General features: G+C 49.8%; 1 protein-coding gene across 22 annotated transcripts in view; it reads left to right on the forward strand.

The window, feature by feature from the left end:
* Window positions 1-20,409, forward strand: part of Fbrsl1 (fibrosin-like 1) — an 88,082-nt gene that overhangs the window by 18,263 nt on the left and 49,410 nt on the right. For all 22 annotated transcript variants that reach the window (XM_087578573.1, XM_087578582.1, XM_087578563.1 and 19 more), the window contains 2 exon segments: window positions 12,149-12,253; window positions 14,114-14,149. In XM_087578573.1, the coding sequence (XP_087434699.1) occupies window positions 12,149-12,253; window positions 14,114-14,149 (141 nt within the window).

Raw genomic sequence — 20,409 nt, forward strand, 5'->3', positions numbered from 1 at the left:
TTTGGCTTTCCATTCACTAAGCACTGTCCTGGCATAAGCAATAGAGGTTTGAGGGAGGTGTTGAGTCACTAAGGGTGGAGTTCTTGAGGACAGCATTCATGCCCCTCTGAACCAGGCCTCCCTGTGCCAGTGTTTTGAGGAGGGTTGGTTACATGGGGTAGCCCAAGGATCCTAGGGCCGATGTTACTGCCCTGGATCTACAAGGATTAGGGAAATCTATTCTTGGTGAGGCGCTATGCCCGCACAGGCCCTTTGGTCTTGCGTGGAGCCAGAAGGTCTTGTTAGCGTCCTCCACTGCATCGCTTAGCCTATTCCAGGGTCAAAAGACCAGTTGTTAGCATAGAAGGTTGAGGTTGCCATAGCCAGCTGGGTTTCTAGGACTGGGAACTAGGACTTGGCATTGGATACTTAAGAATACTTGAACTTGGTGGACGAGAGGATAGCTTAGCAGGTAGAGAGGTGCTTGTGCACAGGCCCCATCCTTAGATGCCACAAGGTGGCAGGAGAGAACAGGCTCTTGAGAGCTGTTCTCAGACCTTCATAGGCCTGAGAACACTGAGACACTGATACATGTATGTCTGCACTCAAATATATACATTTACACAAAGACTACACCCAGCATAGGGAGGGCAGCAGCATCGCCAGGATCCTGATAGCTGGGTCACATACATGGGCCATGTTCTGCAACCTCTCTTGGGGATCTGCTGTTGTGGTATACTGATAACTCTGAACAGCTGGAGATCCAGGTTCCTCTGGATTTGTCAGATTGTAGTCTGACCAAAGGCTATGTGGGCTTGCCAGGTTATGCAGCTGGGAGTATGGGTCCTGAGGTGAGGTTGCCTGGAGCTGCCCTGGAAGGAAGCTTGGGGTCATGACAGCTGTAGGGGGCAGTGGGCCCATCCAAGTTGGGGTGACATGAGTAGGGTCTAGAAGATCCTTTGGAAATGGACCTTGGGCTCAGTGCCGTCATCTGCATGTCTCAGTGGTCATCAGCAGCTTCTTACTGTTAGGGCCTCCACACCAGGTTCAGTGTAGTTCTCCTTAGCTGCCAGTGACGTAGCATAACCAAGGAGGGGAGGGGAGCCTGAAGAAGCCAGTGGCATCCCCACTGAGTGTAATGGAAAGGTGAGCCCTGCGAGTGGTTTTAAGTTCCCTGGGAGGTTAGGTAGCCCCTGTTGTAGGGTCTGGAAGTAGAATGTTTCTTGGGTTTTTATGATGGATGAGTCAATGCAAATTGGGGCAGCCTAGGAGGGAAGCATGCAAGCACAGGCTACGTTGAATATGACCTCCCCAAGGCATTTACACGTGCGTGCGTGCGTGCGTGCGTGCGTGCGTGCGTGCATGCGTGCATATTTTACATGACTCACCCGACCTTGCAAGGCTACAGAGGTTTTTCTAGCTAGGCAGATGCTAGTCCATCCTGCCCTCCATGTTAGAAATACAGCTTGTGAACTAAAGTTTACCAGTCTTCCCAAACTGCTCACCAGGTTTCATCCAGAAACTAGTCCCAGAAAATCCCAGCTGATAACGCCTGCAGGGGCCTAACTATCTTAGAAGTGGGACACATGGCAGAGGGAACAACCAAACCTTGGCAAAGAAAGTGAGGCCATCCAGAAACAGGAGGAGAATGTCTTAGGGCCTTGGAGCTGCTTATTTGGGTGAAAGGAGGTGTCTGCCCCTGCCCCTGGGTATGGCAGGTGGCATGGTCTGACCTGGGGTCTCTACCTGCCTGTCAACGCTCCTAGATGGGCTCAGATTCCCAGTGCACAAGTGGCAGAATGGCCTTCAGCTTGAAGAGAAAGTGACAGGTGGATGCCCCCCCACAGTTGGCAGAGATAGGGAAAGTCCACAGGAGTTGGTGTTTCAGTCCCACTACAGAACCTTCTGGGCAGTTTCTAAAAGAAAGGTATAGACAGGTGTGTGTAGGGCCTGGACTTAGAGTAGCACTGCTGGTGGAAGTTACACATGAGCCACAAAGATTCGAAATGTCTTATAAGCCAAACCAAAAGTAAACCATCAGAATGAAGTTTTTTGTTTCTTGAGGCAGATTTTTCCGTGTAAACCTGGCTGTCCTGAAACTTTTTCTGTAGAACAGGCTGGCCTTGAGCTCCCAGAGTTCTGCCTTCCTCTACCTCTCAAGTGCTGGTGCTGGGATTTATAATAGATATCATTTAAGTTTGCTTACTTAAAGCGTTATCATTTTAAGATATAATTATGAAAGTAATCAGGAATGGATCAGAGGTGCGCACCTGTGATCCTAGCATTTGGGAGACTGAGGAAGGGTCGTGAGTTTGAGTTCAGCCTTATTACTTAAATCTTGTCTTTAAAAATATCACTGAGATGTATGTGTGTGTTTGTGTGTAGATGTCTGTGTTTCCACATGGAATGTTAGAAAGCCAGCACGGGGCCTGAGGATACGGGAGACATATATTGGAGATGGGAGCTAGCAGAATCAGACACAGGGTCTCAGCTAGCTCAGCGATAGCAGCTATGGGGAAAAGACTTACTAGTAAATCTGCTAGGCCTAAGCTTCTAAGAGATAGCCCGTCATTGAAGGGCATCAGGAGGGGAGTTCAGGGCAAGAGCCTGAAGGTAGGATCCGTGGGAGAAGGCTGCTTGTTGGCTGGCTTCCTTGCTTATGCTCAGCTGGTTTTCCCATACAGTGTTTGAGTGATAGACCCTCAGTGGACGGGGATGGCCTCGCAGTCAAATCTGATCCAGGCTCCTTTTTCCCAGGTGAGAGCTCTTCCTAGGTGATTCTAGGTTCTGCCAAATTGTCAATAGAAAGTAACTGGGACAAGTGATGAAGGTGAGAAGTCCCTTGCTAAATTAACCAAGAAAAACAACACAGACTGCCTTGTCTTAGGTGCTGTAGACATGAAATAGATGATCAGGAATGGGTTTATTCCAACCAAGTCAATAACTGAGTGACACAGATAAATTCCTCAAAAAATTTAGTCACAAAACTGGTAGAAAGCTAGGCGTGATGGCAAATACCTATGATCTCAACATTTGGGGGGCTGAGGCAGGAGCATGGCAAGTTGTTCACAGTGGTACTCTGTCTCTACCAGATGGCAGGGACATCTGAACTGCGGCTGCCAGCCTGAATTTGAACATGTGTGACTGCCTCTCCAGGGCCCACCCCTCCATCAGCCCCCTCCTCTTCCTGTTACACAGCAGTCTGATGGTATTTTAGGCACACTGTGTTGTTCACGCCTTGTTTAGCCTCTCTCTAATCTGGACAGCCCAATAATCTCCCCAGTATGAACCCAATAACTAAACCAGGATTCCAGCACAGGCAACAGTGATGGCCTGGCCATCTCCACAGACAAGGTCCTGCTCTCCTTGGCTAGCCTGTAGGTAGGCAGGGGGGCTTCCCTGTAAATATGGCCAGTGTCAGAGGGCCTTCAGAGTGTTCCCTCTACCCCAGCTTGAAGCCCAGCTTCCTGTACGTTGTGTGTGATCCCTCAGGACCTGACTTCCCTTGGGCTAACTCACCTTTGTGGGTTTTCTCCTGGCTGTCCTTGTGTGGTGACCCCTTGCCCACTTTTCCCCAACTAGGCCCTTCTATCCTTATTGACCAGGAGCTCTTCTGCCTGCCCATTGAAGGAGGTGTGAGCTTGTCTGTTTCTTTCCTAGCCTGTGAAACCAGCTCATGACGGCCCACCTTCAAGGTTATTGGGAGGACTAGTGAGCTTGACCTGCTTTGTCTTTCTTTAGCTGGCACCTGGCAGTGTCTGCTCATCATTGTGACCAGACATTTCTGCCACGTCAGTCAGGCATTGGGAGATCCCTGTTCCTGACAGCCAGCTCTGCAGTCACCACACACCTGTTCACGTCTGCCACTTTCTTAGGGGCCAAGACCTGTGGCTTCCTCATTGCCCAGTGAGCTGGAAATGGATGCCCGCTTGAGGACTGGATGATACTTTTATACTTTTATACTCTAGCACTGTTTCGTGTGTGCGTGTGTGTGTATGTGATAGTAGGAGGAATGTAATTTTTAAAATATTTTTTGTTTTTGACAATTGCGGGCATGTATACAAGCTGTCACATTCCTTGCACTGCCTTTTCTAGTTGGGCAGCATCCCCTTTCTAGGCCCAAGTCTCCTATCCCTATGGAGTGAGAATGTTCATTTACGTATGTCTTCAGGGTATGGAAATGAGAGGTAAAGAGTAAGTCAGCAGGGTGCGTTGACTGTACCCTGTAATTCATCCTCCCCTACATAGTAAATTCAAGGCCGCCCTTGGCTGCTTGAGACCCTGTAGTCAAAAAAAAAAAAAACAAAAAACAAAAAACAAAAACAAAAAAAAAAAAAGAAAACATAAAAAGGCGCAAATAGACTTAAACTAAATGTGTGATGGTTACTATTTTTACTCTACTCTGGTTTTGGTGGTTTCTTCCTCTTATACCACTTTGCTGGTTTGAGGCTCAGAGCCTGGAGGCTCATCTTGCCATTATCTGCAGGCCCAATCCCCTTCTTTGTGTCCAAGAAGACTGTCTAATCCCCTGCTGTGTCCAAGCCAGACTGTTTCAAGTGTGATAGCTTTGTGAAGCACCTTTGGACTGGGGTCAGGGAGGTGCATTCAGGACCCAGGCTGCTGAAGTTCCATTGGGCTCCCAGGGCTCCAGGCAGATCCCTGTGAAGGTGAAATGAGACCACTCTGGTTTAGATCTGGGGCATCCCTCAAGGCCCATGTGCAAATGCTCAGCCTCTGGCACTGCTGGGACACAGTTGAAACCCTAGAAAGCGGGGCTTAGTAAGAGGAAGTCAGATTATTGGACACATGCTCCTGAAGGGTATCATTGCTCTCTGGAACCCTGCTGGTCTCCGTCTCTGTTAATTCCTCATGCCTTTGCAAGGATATATTGCCTTACCACAGAACTGAATCCTAGAAGCATGTAGAGAAACCTGAAGATGGCCAGCACTCAGCTCTCCAGTACTGCTGAGTGTGGGGATAAAATCATCCCAAACACTGCCTGAGCTTCCCTTCAGTGGGCCTGCCTGCTATGCCAGGCAGAGGTGACAAACTCCCTGCTACCAAGCTCTCACACTGAATTAGGGAGAGAAATGAGCCAGCAGTCTGTTAACTAGTAAGCTTTACATACGGTGCACAGAATGCTTGAGGTAAACAACTTGTAACAAAGAAAGAATTGGACTCGGGGTTTCAGAGGCTCAGTCTGATCTCTTACCTGTGATTCCTAGGGCAGTTCCAGAGGCCAACACGTGTTCTTTAGTACGTGGGCTGTGAGGGGTGCTCCAGACCAGCATGGTACCATTTTACTCTCACAGGGATCAGCAGGGAGCTGTAGCAACCCTTCGAGTCTTTTAAAGTCTGCCAACACAGAGAAACGGTATAGTTCTAGAAGTAGCAGACAGGGCTTGCGTTAATCCAACTGAGCCCAGAGCAGACGAACATGAAACTTTGCTGACAGAAGAGGCTCACTGAAAGGAAATTTCCCAGTTGGAGCCCTAATGCTAATTACAACCATGAGTGCTTCTCCTTTCTGGGCTGTGTCTGACAAAGCAGACCCTCAGTGCCAGACGGTATAGTGGGTATAGTGTGAACTCCATCCAGGTCTTGTTGGGTGGCGTGGGTGGAAGAGCTAGGGATCCCCTTCACCAGGTCTGCGGTGCAAGTCTCACACATTTACATGAATATCCTCTTCCCTTGGCTGTGACCTTCTCTGTGCTGTCCATCATCGGACTCTGCAGACCCGAATACTTTATTGAGGCAGAGATGGATTGTGCTTGCTTTCTCTCCATCTGGGCTCAAGCTGTGAGTGAGTGGCCACTCAGCAAAACATAGGTAGGTACGAGGAGCTGTTCCAGCAACTGGAGCAAAGTGGGGAACAATGTTGAGCCACTGGGAAACTGAACTTGGGTCCTCTGGAATAGAAATATACACCCTGAGCCATCTCCAACCCTCCACTGGGGACAGTAGTGAATAATAGTGACATGTTGGTGCTAATGGGGAAAGAAGCAAATGGAGTGTCTTGGCCAGGTAGATCTGGGGTAGTTACGTGAGAGCTCAGTTCTGAAAGGAGAGGTCTGTATGGAGTGCCTAGGTCTGGAGCCACTGCTGGGTACCTGTGGAGGGGAATTGTGGGGTGTAGTCAGCGATACTCAGTGAGTGCTGCTGGCCAGGGGTAGGGACCATCTGTACTGGAGACAGCACAACAGAAATGATGAGTTTCCTTGCTGTACTGGCTGAGGTCTTTGCTGTGCCAGCATCTGTTCTAGATTCTCAGGAGACATGGGAAGTCAGGACTCACCCCTGACAATGAGTAGGGGGTTATGGTTGAGGAACAAAGAACATCAGAGAGAGTCATAACTCAGTCTCATTCAGCATGGTCTTGCTCTGATGAAGTCTGGTTGCAGCACTGTGAGATCCAGCGAGTCAGGGTTCCTGCCTGGCACAGCTCATTGCAGGAGGCCATCAGTTACTTGGGTAACTTGGGTCAGTCTCAAGCTTAGACCCAAGAGTGGCACAGAGTATGGGCACAACATATGTAAGAAGTGCAGTGTGTGTTCAGGACACACCATGTACACATGGTATATCATGCATATGGGATGTACTGTACACATAGGATATATTGTGCACATAGAATGCCATGTATTAAAAATGTACTTACAGCACACAGGAGTCACCATATAAGCTGGTCATGGTGTGTACATTTGGCATGCTGCACATACAGGATACACATAGAGGATGACATGCTGTGCATACAGAATTCACTGTACGTATAGGATGTACATACAGGATACACATAGAGGATGACATGCTGTGCATACAGAATTCACTGTACATATAGATGTACATACAGGATACACATAGAGGATGACATGCTGTGCATACAGAATTCACTGTACGTATAGGATGTACATACAGGATACACATAGAGGATGACATGCTGAGTGACGGGAACCTAGCCACGCCTCTCTGCCTAACCTGGGTCTGATGCCTGAGGGAATGGCTGCTCCTCGCAGGGATCTCCCAGGGCTTACAGCACAAAGCAACCAGGCAGCCGTACTCCTCATCCTCAATCCAGGAAGTGAACTGCCCCACAGTTAGGTGGACTGTAGAAGCCACAAATTAAGCATTTGTCTGGGTATGGAACAGTTTGAGGTTGTGTGACTGTCTCCTTGCAAATACTCCAGCATGTATGTGACCAATCAGACTCCCGCACACCATTCAGGTCATGCGCTGCACTTACTCAGGGTTGCCGTTCCTTCTGTCTTGTGTGTGTTCTCAGCCTGAGTAATGATGGGATTCCAGTGGGCCTTTGTGCCCCTTGAAGTGCTCCAGAGCATGAAGGTGTCAGGGGAGCTGGTGAGGTGTGTATAGTACACATTTCATGGACAGCCTGGTGTGTGTACATGATAACATGTGTCCATGTGCTCTCTGGCTCTGGGTTCTGGTAGACTTTCTAACTTCTGCAAATGAAAAGGGATACTTCTGGGCCCTTTATCATCTGCTCAGCTACAGATGGCCAGGACCCAACCCTTGGACAGGCTGTCTCTGTACCCAAAACCTCAGTGTGTTTGAGTACCAGAGTAAACCACATATTTCCTGCCTGGGACAGCAGTTCACCAGCCACCAGCCCTGGAAGCAATCACTTCCTTGTGCAGTGGGGAGTTGAGTAGGGAGAAGGAGGAACCTCATTGCTAGAGCCACCATTCATGGCTACTAGAGCCCTTTCCCAGTCTGGTTGCCCTGTTTAGAGGAACTCGGTGGAAATTGGCAAGCATTTCCGAAGGCCTCTTCCTCCCATAAAGCTGGTTTACCAGACAACACTGCCTTTGCTTTGAGCCTTCTAATGGGAGTGAGTTAGGACTCTCCACCCTGTCCTCCTGTCTCCCAAGGAGTGACTGACTGAAACCCTGTGTGTATTCCAGCATTTAGCAGGCACTGGTGCCAAGGAGGGCCCTCCCCACCCTCAAGCTCCCTCTTATCACATGTGGTCCCTGCAGAAGTCCATGCACAGTTCTGTATACACCTCCGTTTCCCTGTCTGCCCAGTTGATAGCATGATTAACATTGAACAGGTACGGGTGCAAGTCTCTTTCGGCTTAGTTTAGTTTTTTTTTTTTTTTTTTCTTTTTTTTCAGAGCTGGGGACTGAACCCAGGGCCTTGCGCTTGCTAGGCAAGCGCTCTACCACTGAGCTAAATCCCCAACCCCCTTAGTTTAGTTTTTATGTCTCATGTCCTACCCAGACTCATACCAGGAAGTAGGGGATGTTTCACTAGTACATGCTGGCAGTGGCTGCTGGATGTTGGGAAGCAGCCTGGCTCATCAGCCTACTCCAGTCGAATTTATGGATTGTGGGAAATGCTGGGCTGCAAGATCAGTTCATTGTAAGCTTGGGAACCCAGTGGGACAATATTGGCCTTTCTCAGGTTTCGTGAGCTCTATCTGTCTGGACACCTAATCATTGCCCCACCTCCCTCCGTGTCACTTCCTGAATGGAACTCTCCTGTCCCCTTGTCTGGGAGTCTTCTCCTTGCAACTTCCTCATAGATCTGCAAAGCCTAGAGTCAAGGACTGAATCCCAACAATACTGAGGGCCCATGAAAGTTCTAGTCCCACAGCTGCCAATTTGGCTTCTAAACCTGCTTCTTGGAGCTGCTAAGTGACCCTAAGTTTGTGAGCCCTCGGGTGCTGTCCAAAGATGCCTTGGGTTTACGCCACTGTCTGGCAAGTACACGGTCAAGAATAATTAAAGCTCGTGGCAAGTGAGGTCACTCAATGCCAAAAGCTCTGGATGCTCTTTCAGAGGACTTGGATTCAATTCCCTGTACCTAGATGGTTGTTCACAGACATCTGTAATTCCAGCTCTAGGAGATCTCATGACCTCTTTTGGTCTCTGTGGGCAATGCATGCACATGACATTCCTGCAGGCAAAATACCTCCACACAAAATAAAAATTTAAAAAGAATTATAAACCATCAAACCCATTAGGACAAAGAGACAGCTCAGTAGGTAAAGGTACTTGCTGCTAAACCTGACAACCTGTGTTCAAATTCCTGGAACCCACATGGTGAGAGGAAAGAAGTGATGTCTACAACTTGTCCTCTGACTTCCACATACACACTGTGACATGCATACTCACACACATATATACACAGCACAGTTATAAATTAATCTCCTACATGAGGCCAATGAGAGACATGGCCAGCCTACAAGACTGGTAAAAGAACTGTGGTCTCAGAGGTGACCTCAGAAACCTAGAAAGGACTACAAGGGGAGAGATCGAGACTGAATGTGGCTGTGTCCTCCTGGGGTGCATGTGCAGTTGCATGGATCCATATTGGCAGACATCCTGCTCCACATCCAAGTCCAAGAGAACTGCTCAGAAGTACCTGGCATGGCTTTGTAAGGAAGTCGTTTGTGTAGGTACAGTACCTATGGTTCCTCCCTGAGGATTGGCTTGCAGCCATTCCCTGTAAACTTCCTGGCTCCTGGGCTGCTGAGGGTGCATAGGAGCCTGTAGGCTATAGTCACTCAGACATGTTGCAGGAGCAAACTTCAAATGATTGGATGGGCCTTGACCTCTGATCCATGTCTGGAGCCTCCTAAAATGGAGCATACAGACTAGCCCACCTTTGTCCATCAAAGTGGTTACATCACAGAACAAATGAAACACTGTCCAACATAGGCAGTAAGCTTGCCTGCCTTGTGGCACAGAGCAGCCCTTTCTGATGGTCCTCCCACCTTTCTTTGCAGTTTGCCTCCTTAGCACTTTGCTGCTGTTTTGTTTTTTCCCTTCATTAACTGTGATTTTAAAGGCTCCATGCATGGAGAGGTGTGTGTCTGTATGTCCATTGTCCAAAGGAGCCCAGTGTACAAGAAAGAACTCGGAATGTTGGCTTGTCGGTTGTTTGACTGTTGGTTGGGTGGCTGATTGGCTGGCTGGCTGGCTGGCTGGATGGATGGATGGATGGATGGATGGATGGATGGGATGATGGATGGATGGATGGGTGGGTGGGTGGATAGTGAGTGGGTGGATGATGAGCTGATGATAACTGGTTGCTTGGGTAGATGAGTAGATGGGCTAGTGGCTTGGTGGCTGGTCTACAAGGCCCAGAGGTGGGTATAAGTATAGGTATTCTCACCTGCCCACTGGAGCAAATAGGCCACCCTCTGGCTCTATGCAGACACAGAGGTCCAGGTATACTGATCTCATCCTTCCGTAGTTGCTAGGGATGGAAGCATGGCATCTTCTCCACCTCTAGCATAGCTAGTAGGAAACTTCCTCAGAGTGAGTAAAAAGCAAGAAAGACCAAAGGGCAAGCAGGTGGCGCTGTTTGGGATCCACCTGGTTACAGAAGTTGACAACTGTCCCATGTGTCTGTGATTGCAGTTGTTTCCAGAATACAGGACTTGGCTCTGTAAAACTGCAGGAGGTGGGGTTTTCAATCTGAGGACATCTACTTAAGAAACGATAACAGACAGCAGCCCACACCACCTCCAGGGCTCCACCATAGAGTCACGGGGTACAGCACTCACTCCAGTCTGGCTTATAGAAAAGATGGCTTCTATATATATGTATCAGGCAGAAAGCATGCCCGGTGTTCTCACAGTTCAACTCATAGGTGTACATTTCAGCCCTCACGAGTTGCCAGTGAGTCTTTGTGCACTGTGGGTCAGAAGAGAGAACACCCCCATGGCTCTCAACCTGATGAGAAAGATACAAGATTCTCAGTCGGTCTACTAATGAAAAGTCCCTGTAGAGTTAGTTCAGTCAGTGACTATGATCACCTTTAGCTCCTCAGGCTGGGCTAGTTCCTCTGCAGTCCACATAAACCAAAGATACCAACATTCACATCTTTGGGGCCTTAGACATTTGCCTGGGTGAGGGGCCCCATTTAGCCATGTGCACATACACTTTCATCCAGTCAGTGTCATGGTCTTGGTACTATGTTAGCTCCAATAGGAAATGGTATATCTAGCTCCTGCCAGTCTGGAACTGGGGAGAAGTTGAAAGTTCGGGGCCCTAAACTGGTTCTAGGGCTGGCATGGCACATGCTTATGGTGAAATGATTGGAATCTGAGGGCCTTGACCAAATCCATACCAGTGGCTCTGGGGTGTTAGATCAGGAGGGATATAAAAGATGGAAGCAGGATGAATGTTCATTCATGTGCATTCACATAACCCCTTGCTGTCCCGTGCTAGCTGAACACTGCACCCAGGTTGTTCATGAGGAGACCAAGCCCATCTATTACAAGCTGTGGGAATGTTCCCCATTAAACAGACCAGAGACCCGCACTGGGCAGAAGTGTGAAGTTATCATGCCTGGACATTTGTGTTCATGTCTGGGGCTGGAATGTGGCCTCTGCAAATAGTCTGGGAATGCTGTGAGCCTAGCTGTGTGGGTGGGTGTTCCTGCTGGTGCTGGTATCTAAGGCCAGTGATATCTGTCAGTTTGTTCTAGTTCTGGGTCCAGCCTTTTCTGGGCCCGTTTTCTTTTTCTGAGAGTGAAATAGGTTGTCCCAAGGGCTGTTCCAAACAACCAACAGGCTCAGATGTGTAAAACATTAAGCATAGCCAGTGCCAGGCAGCCCTGGGGTGTTTGCTTGTGCCTACAGCAGTGCATCAGCTCCATCCTACAAATGGCAAATGGAGGTCAAGCAGTAGCTCAAGATCACAAACCTAAGGAGTTGCTGTGACTCCTGAAGGAGGCACTGTGGGTGCATGGGTGTGATGTCTTACTGTGTACTGTGGTAGGGAAGGGTAGCCCAGCTCAGCAGAGCCTCAGCAGGAAGAGAGACCAGGCTGTGAACAGGGAGAGCAGGCCTGGTTTGGAGTCTCTCAGTCCCCTGGGTAGCTTCAAAGTCAGTGACTGGAGGAATCAAGGACAGAGCCAGTCATGGTGTGGCTCCTTGGGGCATTTCGTTCCTGTCCTGCCCAGTGTTAAATTTGCAGTCATCCAGGTGGGTTTTCTGGCCCTGTGTCTCTCTGTTCTTTCTGATGACTCTTCCAACAGACCCATGTCAAAAAGTTAAGGGGAAATGTCCTCCTGCCCTGTTTGTCACTTCCAGCCCTGGAATGAACCTAACTCTAGTTTGTGGGGAGGGTATAACCCTGGCCAGAAAGTCTTACTGGTCAGTGCATGTTTGTCTGAGACTTTTTCTCCCTGTCCCCAGATGAAGGTCACAATGGCCAGAGGGGGTGACCGGAACAGTGATGATGACAGTGTCCTTGAAGCTTCCAGCTCTCAGCATAGCAGCTCCAGGGACCAGCTAAGTGATGTGAGTACCCCTGACTGACATCCTGGTGTCCCTCTGAAGGTATCCCATGGTTTGACCATGCCTGGCAACTCACATGGAGGCTGCTCGTGAGCAATTAGCAGTTTGTCTTCTCTCCAAAGCAAATTAGGTCTTCAGCTGTAGGAAGGTTTAAATGAAGGGCAGCAGTTAGAGCTGGCAGGAACCCTTCTGGAACATTAAGTGCACAGTAGCAGCCTGAGAACTCGTCCTGTAATCCTCAGGTGGGCATCCTTCTGCCTTAGGGCAGATGCTACACCAACATTCTGCATTGATACCTGGGTACGAATGTCTCCACAAATGTGTCTGAAATACCAGGTGCCACCTTGCCCAAAGCAGAGTAGGCAGCTGCACATGTTGGCATGGGTCCTGAGGAACCTGGGGCTGGAGGGATGGGTAGGGGGTACATATGTAGCGATACAGGGATTTGGGGATACGTATCAGTGCCCCTGAGAGAGGACCCTGGGTGCTAGGTCTTTGGGATAGTCAGGCCCAAAGCCAAGTGGATGGGGTCTGGAGCTTGACACAGGGCTGGCCTAGTGGGCATAGTCAGAGCAACCAGGCTCACTAGAACCGAGACACAGGGACTCAAGAACTGGGGTAAAAACAGAGGGGCCACCCGTGGGGTTGCTGTCTCAGGAGATGGCTACTGACACCAACCCTGCCCAGCTCCTGAAGTGGCCTCAGGGTGGTACATTTTTTTTTTTTTTTGAAGGACTAAATTGAATGAGTCGTGTCTCATTATCATTTAAATAGGGGCTGGGGGTGCAGCCTGCTGCCACAGAGGGAGGCATAATTGCCAGGCTCCTGATCTTGTTGCTGCAAGATGGGAAAATAGGCTGGTAATTGTCTGGGGCCGCAGGGCTGCCCTAGTTAGCACTCTAATTGCGGCCCAGGATGAATGAAGCTGCATTCTGAACACAGCTCGACATGAAGCTGAGAACTCACCAATTATGCCCCACCCCCACCCCATCAGCTGCCTGTGGCTAGCAGGTGGGACCCACACAGGGGTAGGTTTGGGTGGGCTCCGCCTTCCAAGCAGTGGCCCTAGGCCTAGTCCTGTCAGTAGCCTTTAGGAAAGGATACCAGGCACTGATTGCTTTGAAGGAAGCGAGGATTGTAGCTCGGCCTACTAGCATCCATTCCCCTTTGCTGACTGTTTCCCATCTTAGTGTCTCACGAGTAATCATGAAGTCCCCCCGCCACCCAACCCCCACTGTCACTTTGCAGGAGCTCAGCCTCTCCCTGCACCCCGTCCTTCCACGGCTTCTGCTGCATGTGCGCGCGCGGGCACACACACACACACACACACACACACACACACACACGTGACTGAATCTGCTCCGTGGCCTATCTTTGGAGCTATGAAATCCCTGGCAGCTCAAGCTGCTCCTGGGTCCTTATGCCAGCTTCCATTATGGTCACTTGGCCTTTAGGACCCATCTATCTCCCTCTTCCAGAAGGGCCTCCCTGTGGGTTCCAGAAGAAGTGGTGAAAGGCCAGCCAGGATCTTCTTGCTGTACTTTGGGGAACAGTTTTAGTTAGCGTCCTAGTCCCAAAGGAGCTGTGGATTGGCTAAGGGCATCCCTGCAGGGCCACCCAGAGCTATTGCATAACTGCTGGCCTGTCTAAGCCAGAAGAGAGACTACTACTTCAAAGGCGGCTCCAGAAGCTGTCTGGTGCACAGAAAGACTATGTTCATCCCTGTGTCGTTCATCGTTGTCCCTCTCCCAGCCCTCCCAGTCTCCAGTGAGGCCTTACTGGCCATAGGGTGTATTGCCTGTCTGCTGGGGCCACTGGCTGGGGCCTAGCCTGCCACTGACTGTCTTTTTCCTTTTCCCACAGAGCTCGGCACAGGCGGTTTCTGGGAGAGGCTACTCAGTAAGTCTCCAGCCCTTCCTCCTTTACTGTCTTTGTCCTTGCCTCAGGGCCATCCCTCAGCCAAAGCTGCCTCACAGCTCCAGTGCCTAGAGGGTCCCACCACCCTGGAATCTTCTCCTTTAGAATCCTGATTGGGTTTGACCTCAGCAGCTTCCTGGCAGGCACTGATCTTGGGACATACACATTAGAGTCTCTAGGACTTTGACCAGGAACCTGAAGTGGGTCCCTGTACAGGTGAGCAGGGTGCCAAGAAGTGGGAAGCCCCAGGCTGCTGCTAATAAGGTGAGCAGATCTGGTTAGGGACCAAGGGTCTTGGGTGTCAAAGATGCCTGTGGTGTGTGAGCAGCCATATTCCAGCTCTCAGCCCCATTCATCTATCTGCTGGAGGGGCTTGGGCTTAGGCTGGAAGCTGAGAGGTCCAAAGTTACTGTGTGCAGAGACTGTGGGGAGACAAATGTGTGTCCAAATGGTGGGCTTGTGGCCAATGGAGAGCCACATCGGGACAGGATGGCATTCAGCAAGCTCATGCTGCAAATATCCCGGTGTGGGCAGGCATACCCAGGTCTACTGGAGGGGCTTGATACATGTTCAGTGAGGTCCACTAGGGGTATGACCTCAGGCACAGTCGAGTCCCTCATCTACCTGAGCTGGTGGAGTGGCCCTGGCACCAACCAGAGCAGCCTCTGAACCTCCTCATGGCTTACTTCATTTCCCCTTGAATATCAAGAGAAACATTAATGACATCATAAAACCCAGAGCTTCATAAAAGCCATTTCTGCAGATTTATAGGCGTTTTGGCTCATTGGAGGTCTGGGGCTGGGACTCCGCCTGCCTCATCCCTGCAGCCCTGATTTACTGCCAGTTAGGCCTGCCTAGTTCACTCTCTAAATCACAGTGGCTTTTTATAGGGTATGTAATTAACCCATTAGTTACCCAGTGGGGCCTATTGGAACAGCTCTCCCAACCCTGGTGTCTACCCTAGATTCCTGGACACTGGAAAGAAAGCAAGGACGAGTTGGGCCAGCAGCCCAGGCTCAGCAGACTTTCCAGAGACCAGATCAAGGGTGGGGCTCCCTGCCTTGGCTGGAGGAGGGGCCTGGCCTCTTCTTTCTCCATCTACACTTCCCACCTCCCTAACCTCACCTCTTATGTTGTCTACCTGAGGTGTAGAAAACCAAGGCTCGTCAGACCTTGCTCCACTTCCAGTATGGGTTCCACTGAAAATATCTAGTATTCGGGCCTTCGATCACAGGGGCTATGGACACTTTGGAGAGGTGACTCCTGTAGGTGACCATCAAAAGGGACCTTTCATGACGGGACTTAGGCAGCCTTGTTCACACCTGAGCACTGAGAACAGCAGCCCTTGAGAGTGATTGTGATGCCCCTAGTTTGATGGACAGGCCTTCTCTGTCACCCTCCTTTGTGTAATGTCCTGATGCTCCTGGGAATGGCTTGTGGCCAGGACTTTGTTGGACACTGAGAAGTAAGCCATCTTCATAGAGGGCTCCAGTACCAGAATCTGCTGGCAGTACTCGGAACCATGAGAGTTGAAGCAGCTGGCACTGGAGTCAAGCCATGCATGTCTGGGCTAGTACCTGGGCACAGGCTTAAATCTAAATTCCCAGGGGTCTGAAGCATCCCATGGGAAGGAAGAATGCTACGTCTTGGAACATACTCCTGATGCTGTGGCCCTGTATGACACTAATGTTTGGACAGAGGCTCTAAAACTAATCCAAGTTGATAACAAATGATCTCTGGCCTGAGTCCCCTGGAGTATCTGGGGCATCGCTGCTCTGAACTACCTGGCCATTTTTCTGCTTCCAAGTCCACCATCATCATATAAGACTTCTCTCAAGACCTTGCTTTTCTATTTTCCTAAAAAGCCCACAATTAACTTGCCAGATGCTTGTAGTTTAACCCCCTGTGGCAGCTGCGTAAGAGTGACAGGAGGTGGCAGGAAGGGAAGAGGCAGCTGGTCTGCAGTGTAGGGTTCCCATCTGAGCAACAGACCCAGAAGGGCCTTGGAACCTACACAGCCAAGGTCCTAGCATATGCAGGTATCTTAGACCTGGCTTGAATCAACAGATCTCTAGGGTCTTCCTGTGTAGAATTTTCTGCTTCAGAGTGCCATTGCAAGCCCTGATACTTAACACACTATCTCTACCTGGGACCTCATGTCCATTTGTCCTATGGGTTCAGACGGGAGCCGAGCTCCAGGCAGACAGCAAGAGACACTGCCCAGTCTAATCAGCAGGTGTACATGTTTGAATGTGTGTTGCATGTAAATGGGACTTTATGTGCTATCTAGATCATGTGGCTCTATGGCTTTTTATGTAGTAACTGTTGTCTTTCCTTGGCCTGTGTATCTGTTTTTATCATCTGTGGTTTATGCATTCCAGCACATCTGTAGACATTACTCACATGTCCCTCTGGCTTCTCAGCTAATCCCGTTTTCTCACTGTGTCTGTGTGCAGCTCTGGCTGTTTGTAGCACTGGTGTGGATGTGGGTGAATGCTTCCCTACCTGAGCACTTCTTCTCCTTGCTCCAGAGCATCACTGTGCTCACACCACTATGTATCTCTAACCTAGCTTTGTAGGGTCTTGTTTTGAGATAAGGTCCTCTCTGAGTAGCTGTCACTGTCAAGCAATCTATTTATGTAGACTGGCCTTGAATTTGTAGAAATTTACCTGTCTCCCCAGTGCCAAGACTAAAGGCACACCCAGTTTCAGACTCCGTTTTTTTAAATTAATGAGTTAATTTTGTAGCACCAGGATTTGAACTGAGGTCCTTGTACACACTAGGCAAGCACTCCTCCACTAAACTACATCCCCACCTGCAAACTGTGGGGGGCTTTTGTTGTTTTTAAAGATTTATTCATTTATTATATATAAGTACACTGTAGTTGTCTTCAGACACACCAGAAGAGGGCATCGGATCTCTTTACAGATGGTTGTGAGCCACCATGTGGTTGCTGGGATTTGAACTCAGGACCTCTGGAAGAGCAGTCAGTGCCCTTAACCACTGAGCCATCTCTCCAGCCTGCAAACTGTGTTTTTAAAGTAGGTTAATTTTGCTGAGATTTATCCCTAGAAAAATCCTTATTGTTCATCCTTAGTAGCTTTCACTCTGAAAGGTAGGCACACCTCCCCAATATGCCACCAAATGTTTGTTAGTTCCATAAAATTAGTCAGTGATTTTCTTAATTTGATTGCTCACAGCCAAGGTTGTGATCATGTGTCTCCTGGAAAGTGGGGCTCGGAGGTTTCCTTTAGGAAAAGAAATAAGAAAAATTTCTGTACGTAAAAATCGCCAGTTGGCCTCCCGTCCTCAGTACTAAGAATGTTCTAGAAGTGCCCATGCCCAGCAAGTGTAGACATTGTCTAGGATCAGGAGCAGAGGAGATGGAGGTAGCCATAGTGGAGCTGAACTGACCAGTGCTGATAGGGTGCAGACTGGAGACCTAGCTAGCCTGTAATGTGGAGTTAAACTGTTGGTATTACTCTTGCTCTGCAGATGAGGTCTCAAGGCTTGAAGAGGCTACAGAACATACCTGCCAGGCTCTGGCTTCAGGAAGAGTTTGCTAGGTCCAAGGTCTACATCTCCCTCCATTACCACACACACACACACACACACACACACACACACCACACAACTCAAGGTCCTCTACGTGGCAGTTTGGCCCAAAGTTCCCTAAGTACCTTGTCATGTTAGAAAGGAACTGTTGTCTGAGTGTCCTGCCTAGACCCTGCACCTTGGTGCCTGGAGCACCATCAGGAACCCTGGTAGCCCCGAGACCGCCTTCCCTGTGGTCTTCCTATTGCCCTCTGGTCTTTTCCATCATAGGGACCTAGTTACAGATATGAGAAAGACACTGCTCATTTCTTTACCCTTCTCCTCCAGTGAGTGTTCAGTGAGCATCTCCTGTGTGTCAGCCACAGTAGCACACAGCTCAGAGTCTGACCACGGTGACAACAAAGGCATGGCTGCCCTCACAGGCCAGAAAAGTCTCCAGCCTCCGTCGTACTGGTCCCATCAAGTCAGCTGCATCCCTGCTTCTGATCTTAGGCACCTGCAAGGCGTGGACACTTCCAGAGCATCCTCAGTACCGAGTGTCGGGAGCCTGCTGTGGGTGGGGAGTGAGAGGAGAAGCAGAAGGGCCAGGTAGGTGTTGCTTACCTTCTGTGGTAGGTAGGGCTAGGCCTGTGTGAGCTGTGCCTAAGGGCAGCTACAGGAAGGCCCTGCAGTAGAAGCCTAAGGACGCTTGAGGGGCCACAGGCAGGTGAGAATTCTGATGAAGAAGCTCTCGAGCTGAGGCTCCCCGGCAGTGAGCCAGGGAAGCTCTGGCTGTGGTGCAGCATACGAGTCGTGCAGGAGGATAGGACGTGGTGAGGAAGCTGCACTGCCTTCTTCCAGCCTTGATGGTTAGGGCAGGTGAGGATGCTTTTGTGTGAGGGCAGACATCAAGGCCAGGTACAGAATCAGGATCCCACCAGCAAGCAGTACCTGCTGGAGAAGTCCCCTTGGCACCTGGCACAGGGTACAATTAGCTGATTATTATAGTTATTATTCTTATTTTAAATTATTTTTAGTGTGTGTGTGTGTGTGTGTGTGTGTGTGTGTGTGTGTGTACGCACACGCGCCCGCATGCCTGTATAAGTTTATGTGTACTGTGTGCTTCTAGGTGCCTTTGGAGGCCAGAAGAGGGCTTTAGATTGGAGTTACAGGTAACTATGAGCCACCCAATGTAGGTGCTGTAAATTAAACCCAGATCCTCTGCAAGAGCAGGAAGTGATGCTCTAAACTGCTGAGCCGTCCCTCAATCCCTCAAAAATTAACTTTACATTGTTAGACTGTAACCTACTAATGTCTGTGTGAGCCACTTCCTTCTCAGCTCATCCCACTGAAGATCCTTACACTAAAGAGTCACTGAGGGCAGCTGAACCTGGGGTGCACTTCTCATTGCTCCCTACGCTTCAAATAGGGAAACGTGCAGGAGAATGCTGGTAGGGCTTCGGTACCTGCTGTGGCTTAAATGCCAGGGCAGTCCTCTGCTGTTTACCCACAGGGCGATGCTCCTGTGTCAGAAGCCCCTCATCACGTAGGTAGCCTGACTGCCTAACAAAGTAACCCTGAGGGTGATGTTGCGAAGCTCGTGAGAAATTTAGTCCACACATCAGGAGTTCACACAGAACACCCATAGCTGTTCCCCAGCATCTGGGCCCTCTAAGCATCAGCCTTGCCAGCCTGCCTCATCTGTGTATTTTCAAACTGAGGTTGGTGCTTGGTGCTTCTGTGAATGGACCCTCAGGGTCACCTCATATGATCTGCGTAGCTGATATTTTGATTACAGGGACCCTACTTCTTTTTTTTTTCCCACAGAGACCACACCAGGTTTGGGCCCACAATGACTGTCTGCAGTGTGCAGGGCTCATAGCACGTAGGAAACAAAGGTTTTATCCCAGCAGCTAAGCTCTGTGAGCCTGGGATTCCCTTACACAGCTTGAAGGATCCCCAGAGATTGAGGGTAAACAGGAGCGCTGTTCACTACTGGAAGAGTGTCTGTTCTGAAGATTTTGAGGCCACATGCTCCTTGGACATTAGCCGCTTGAGGCTGCTATTTCAGCCAAGATGCCAGTCTCTGCAGACTTCAAGGTTGTAGGACCCCTGCCTGACTACAGGAACAGTCAAAGGAAGGGCTATAGTCTGTGGAAAGGGTAACAGGTCTCCTTCAGACCCCAAACAGGCTACTACCTGTGTCCATCTTGTGTGGCTGGCGTAGGGACCCTCACCCAGTGAAGTTATCATACATGGACCACTTGGTTTGGAGCATAGTCCATCCAGGGCTCTAGGCTCTCTGCTGTACCCTCACCCTACACCATGAACATCCTTTTGTAATCACCCCCACATCTGTTCTTTGCCGAGGAAAGTCTCTATGGCCCTGTGGCACTAATCCTGGGTCCTTAGGGGTAGAAGTGGAGGCTGTGCTTCCATCCTGCCGGACCATGTGAACCTGCTCTGTGCCTGCAGAGAAGAGCCAGTGTGGCTCCTCATAGCCCAGCTCTCGACCAACGTTACCCCAACCTCAGAGGACATGAGGTTCCAGCCTGAGAGTCCTGAGTGGGCAACAGTGTCCTATTGAGGGTGCCTGAGGGCCAAGAGCACCAGGGAAGGAAGGAATTCTTTATCACGTGGATACTCTTCTTTGGCCTCTCTTAGGTTGTCATGCCTGAGCTGTGGCACTGCTACTGGGCTCCACACC

Source organism: Rattus norvegicus, chromosome 12, assembly GCF_021556685.1.
Source record: "Rattus norvegicus strain SHRSP/BbbUtx chromosome 12, alternate assembly SHRSP_T2T, whole genome shotgun sequence".
NCBI lineage: Eukaryota > Metazoa > Chordata > Mammalia > Rodentia > Muridae > Rattus > Rattus norvegicus.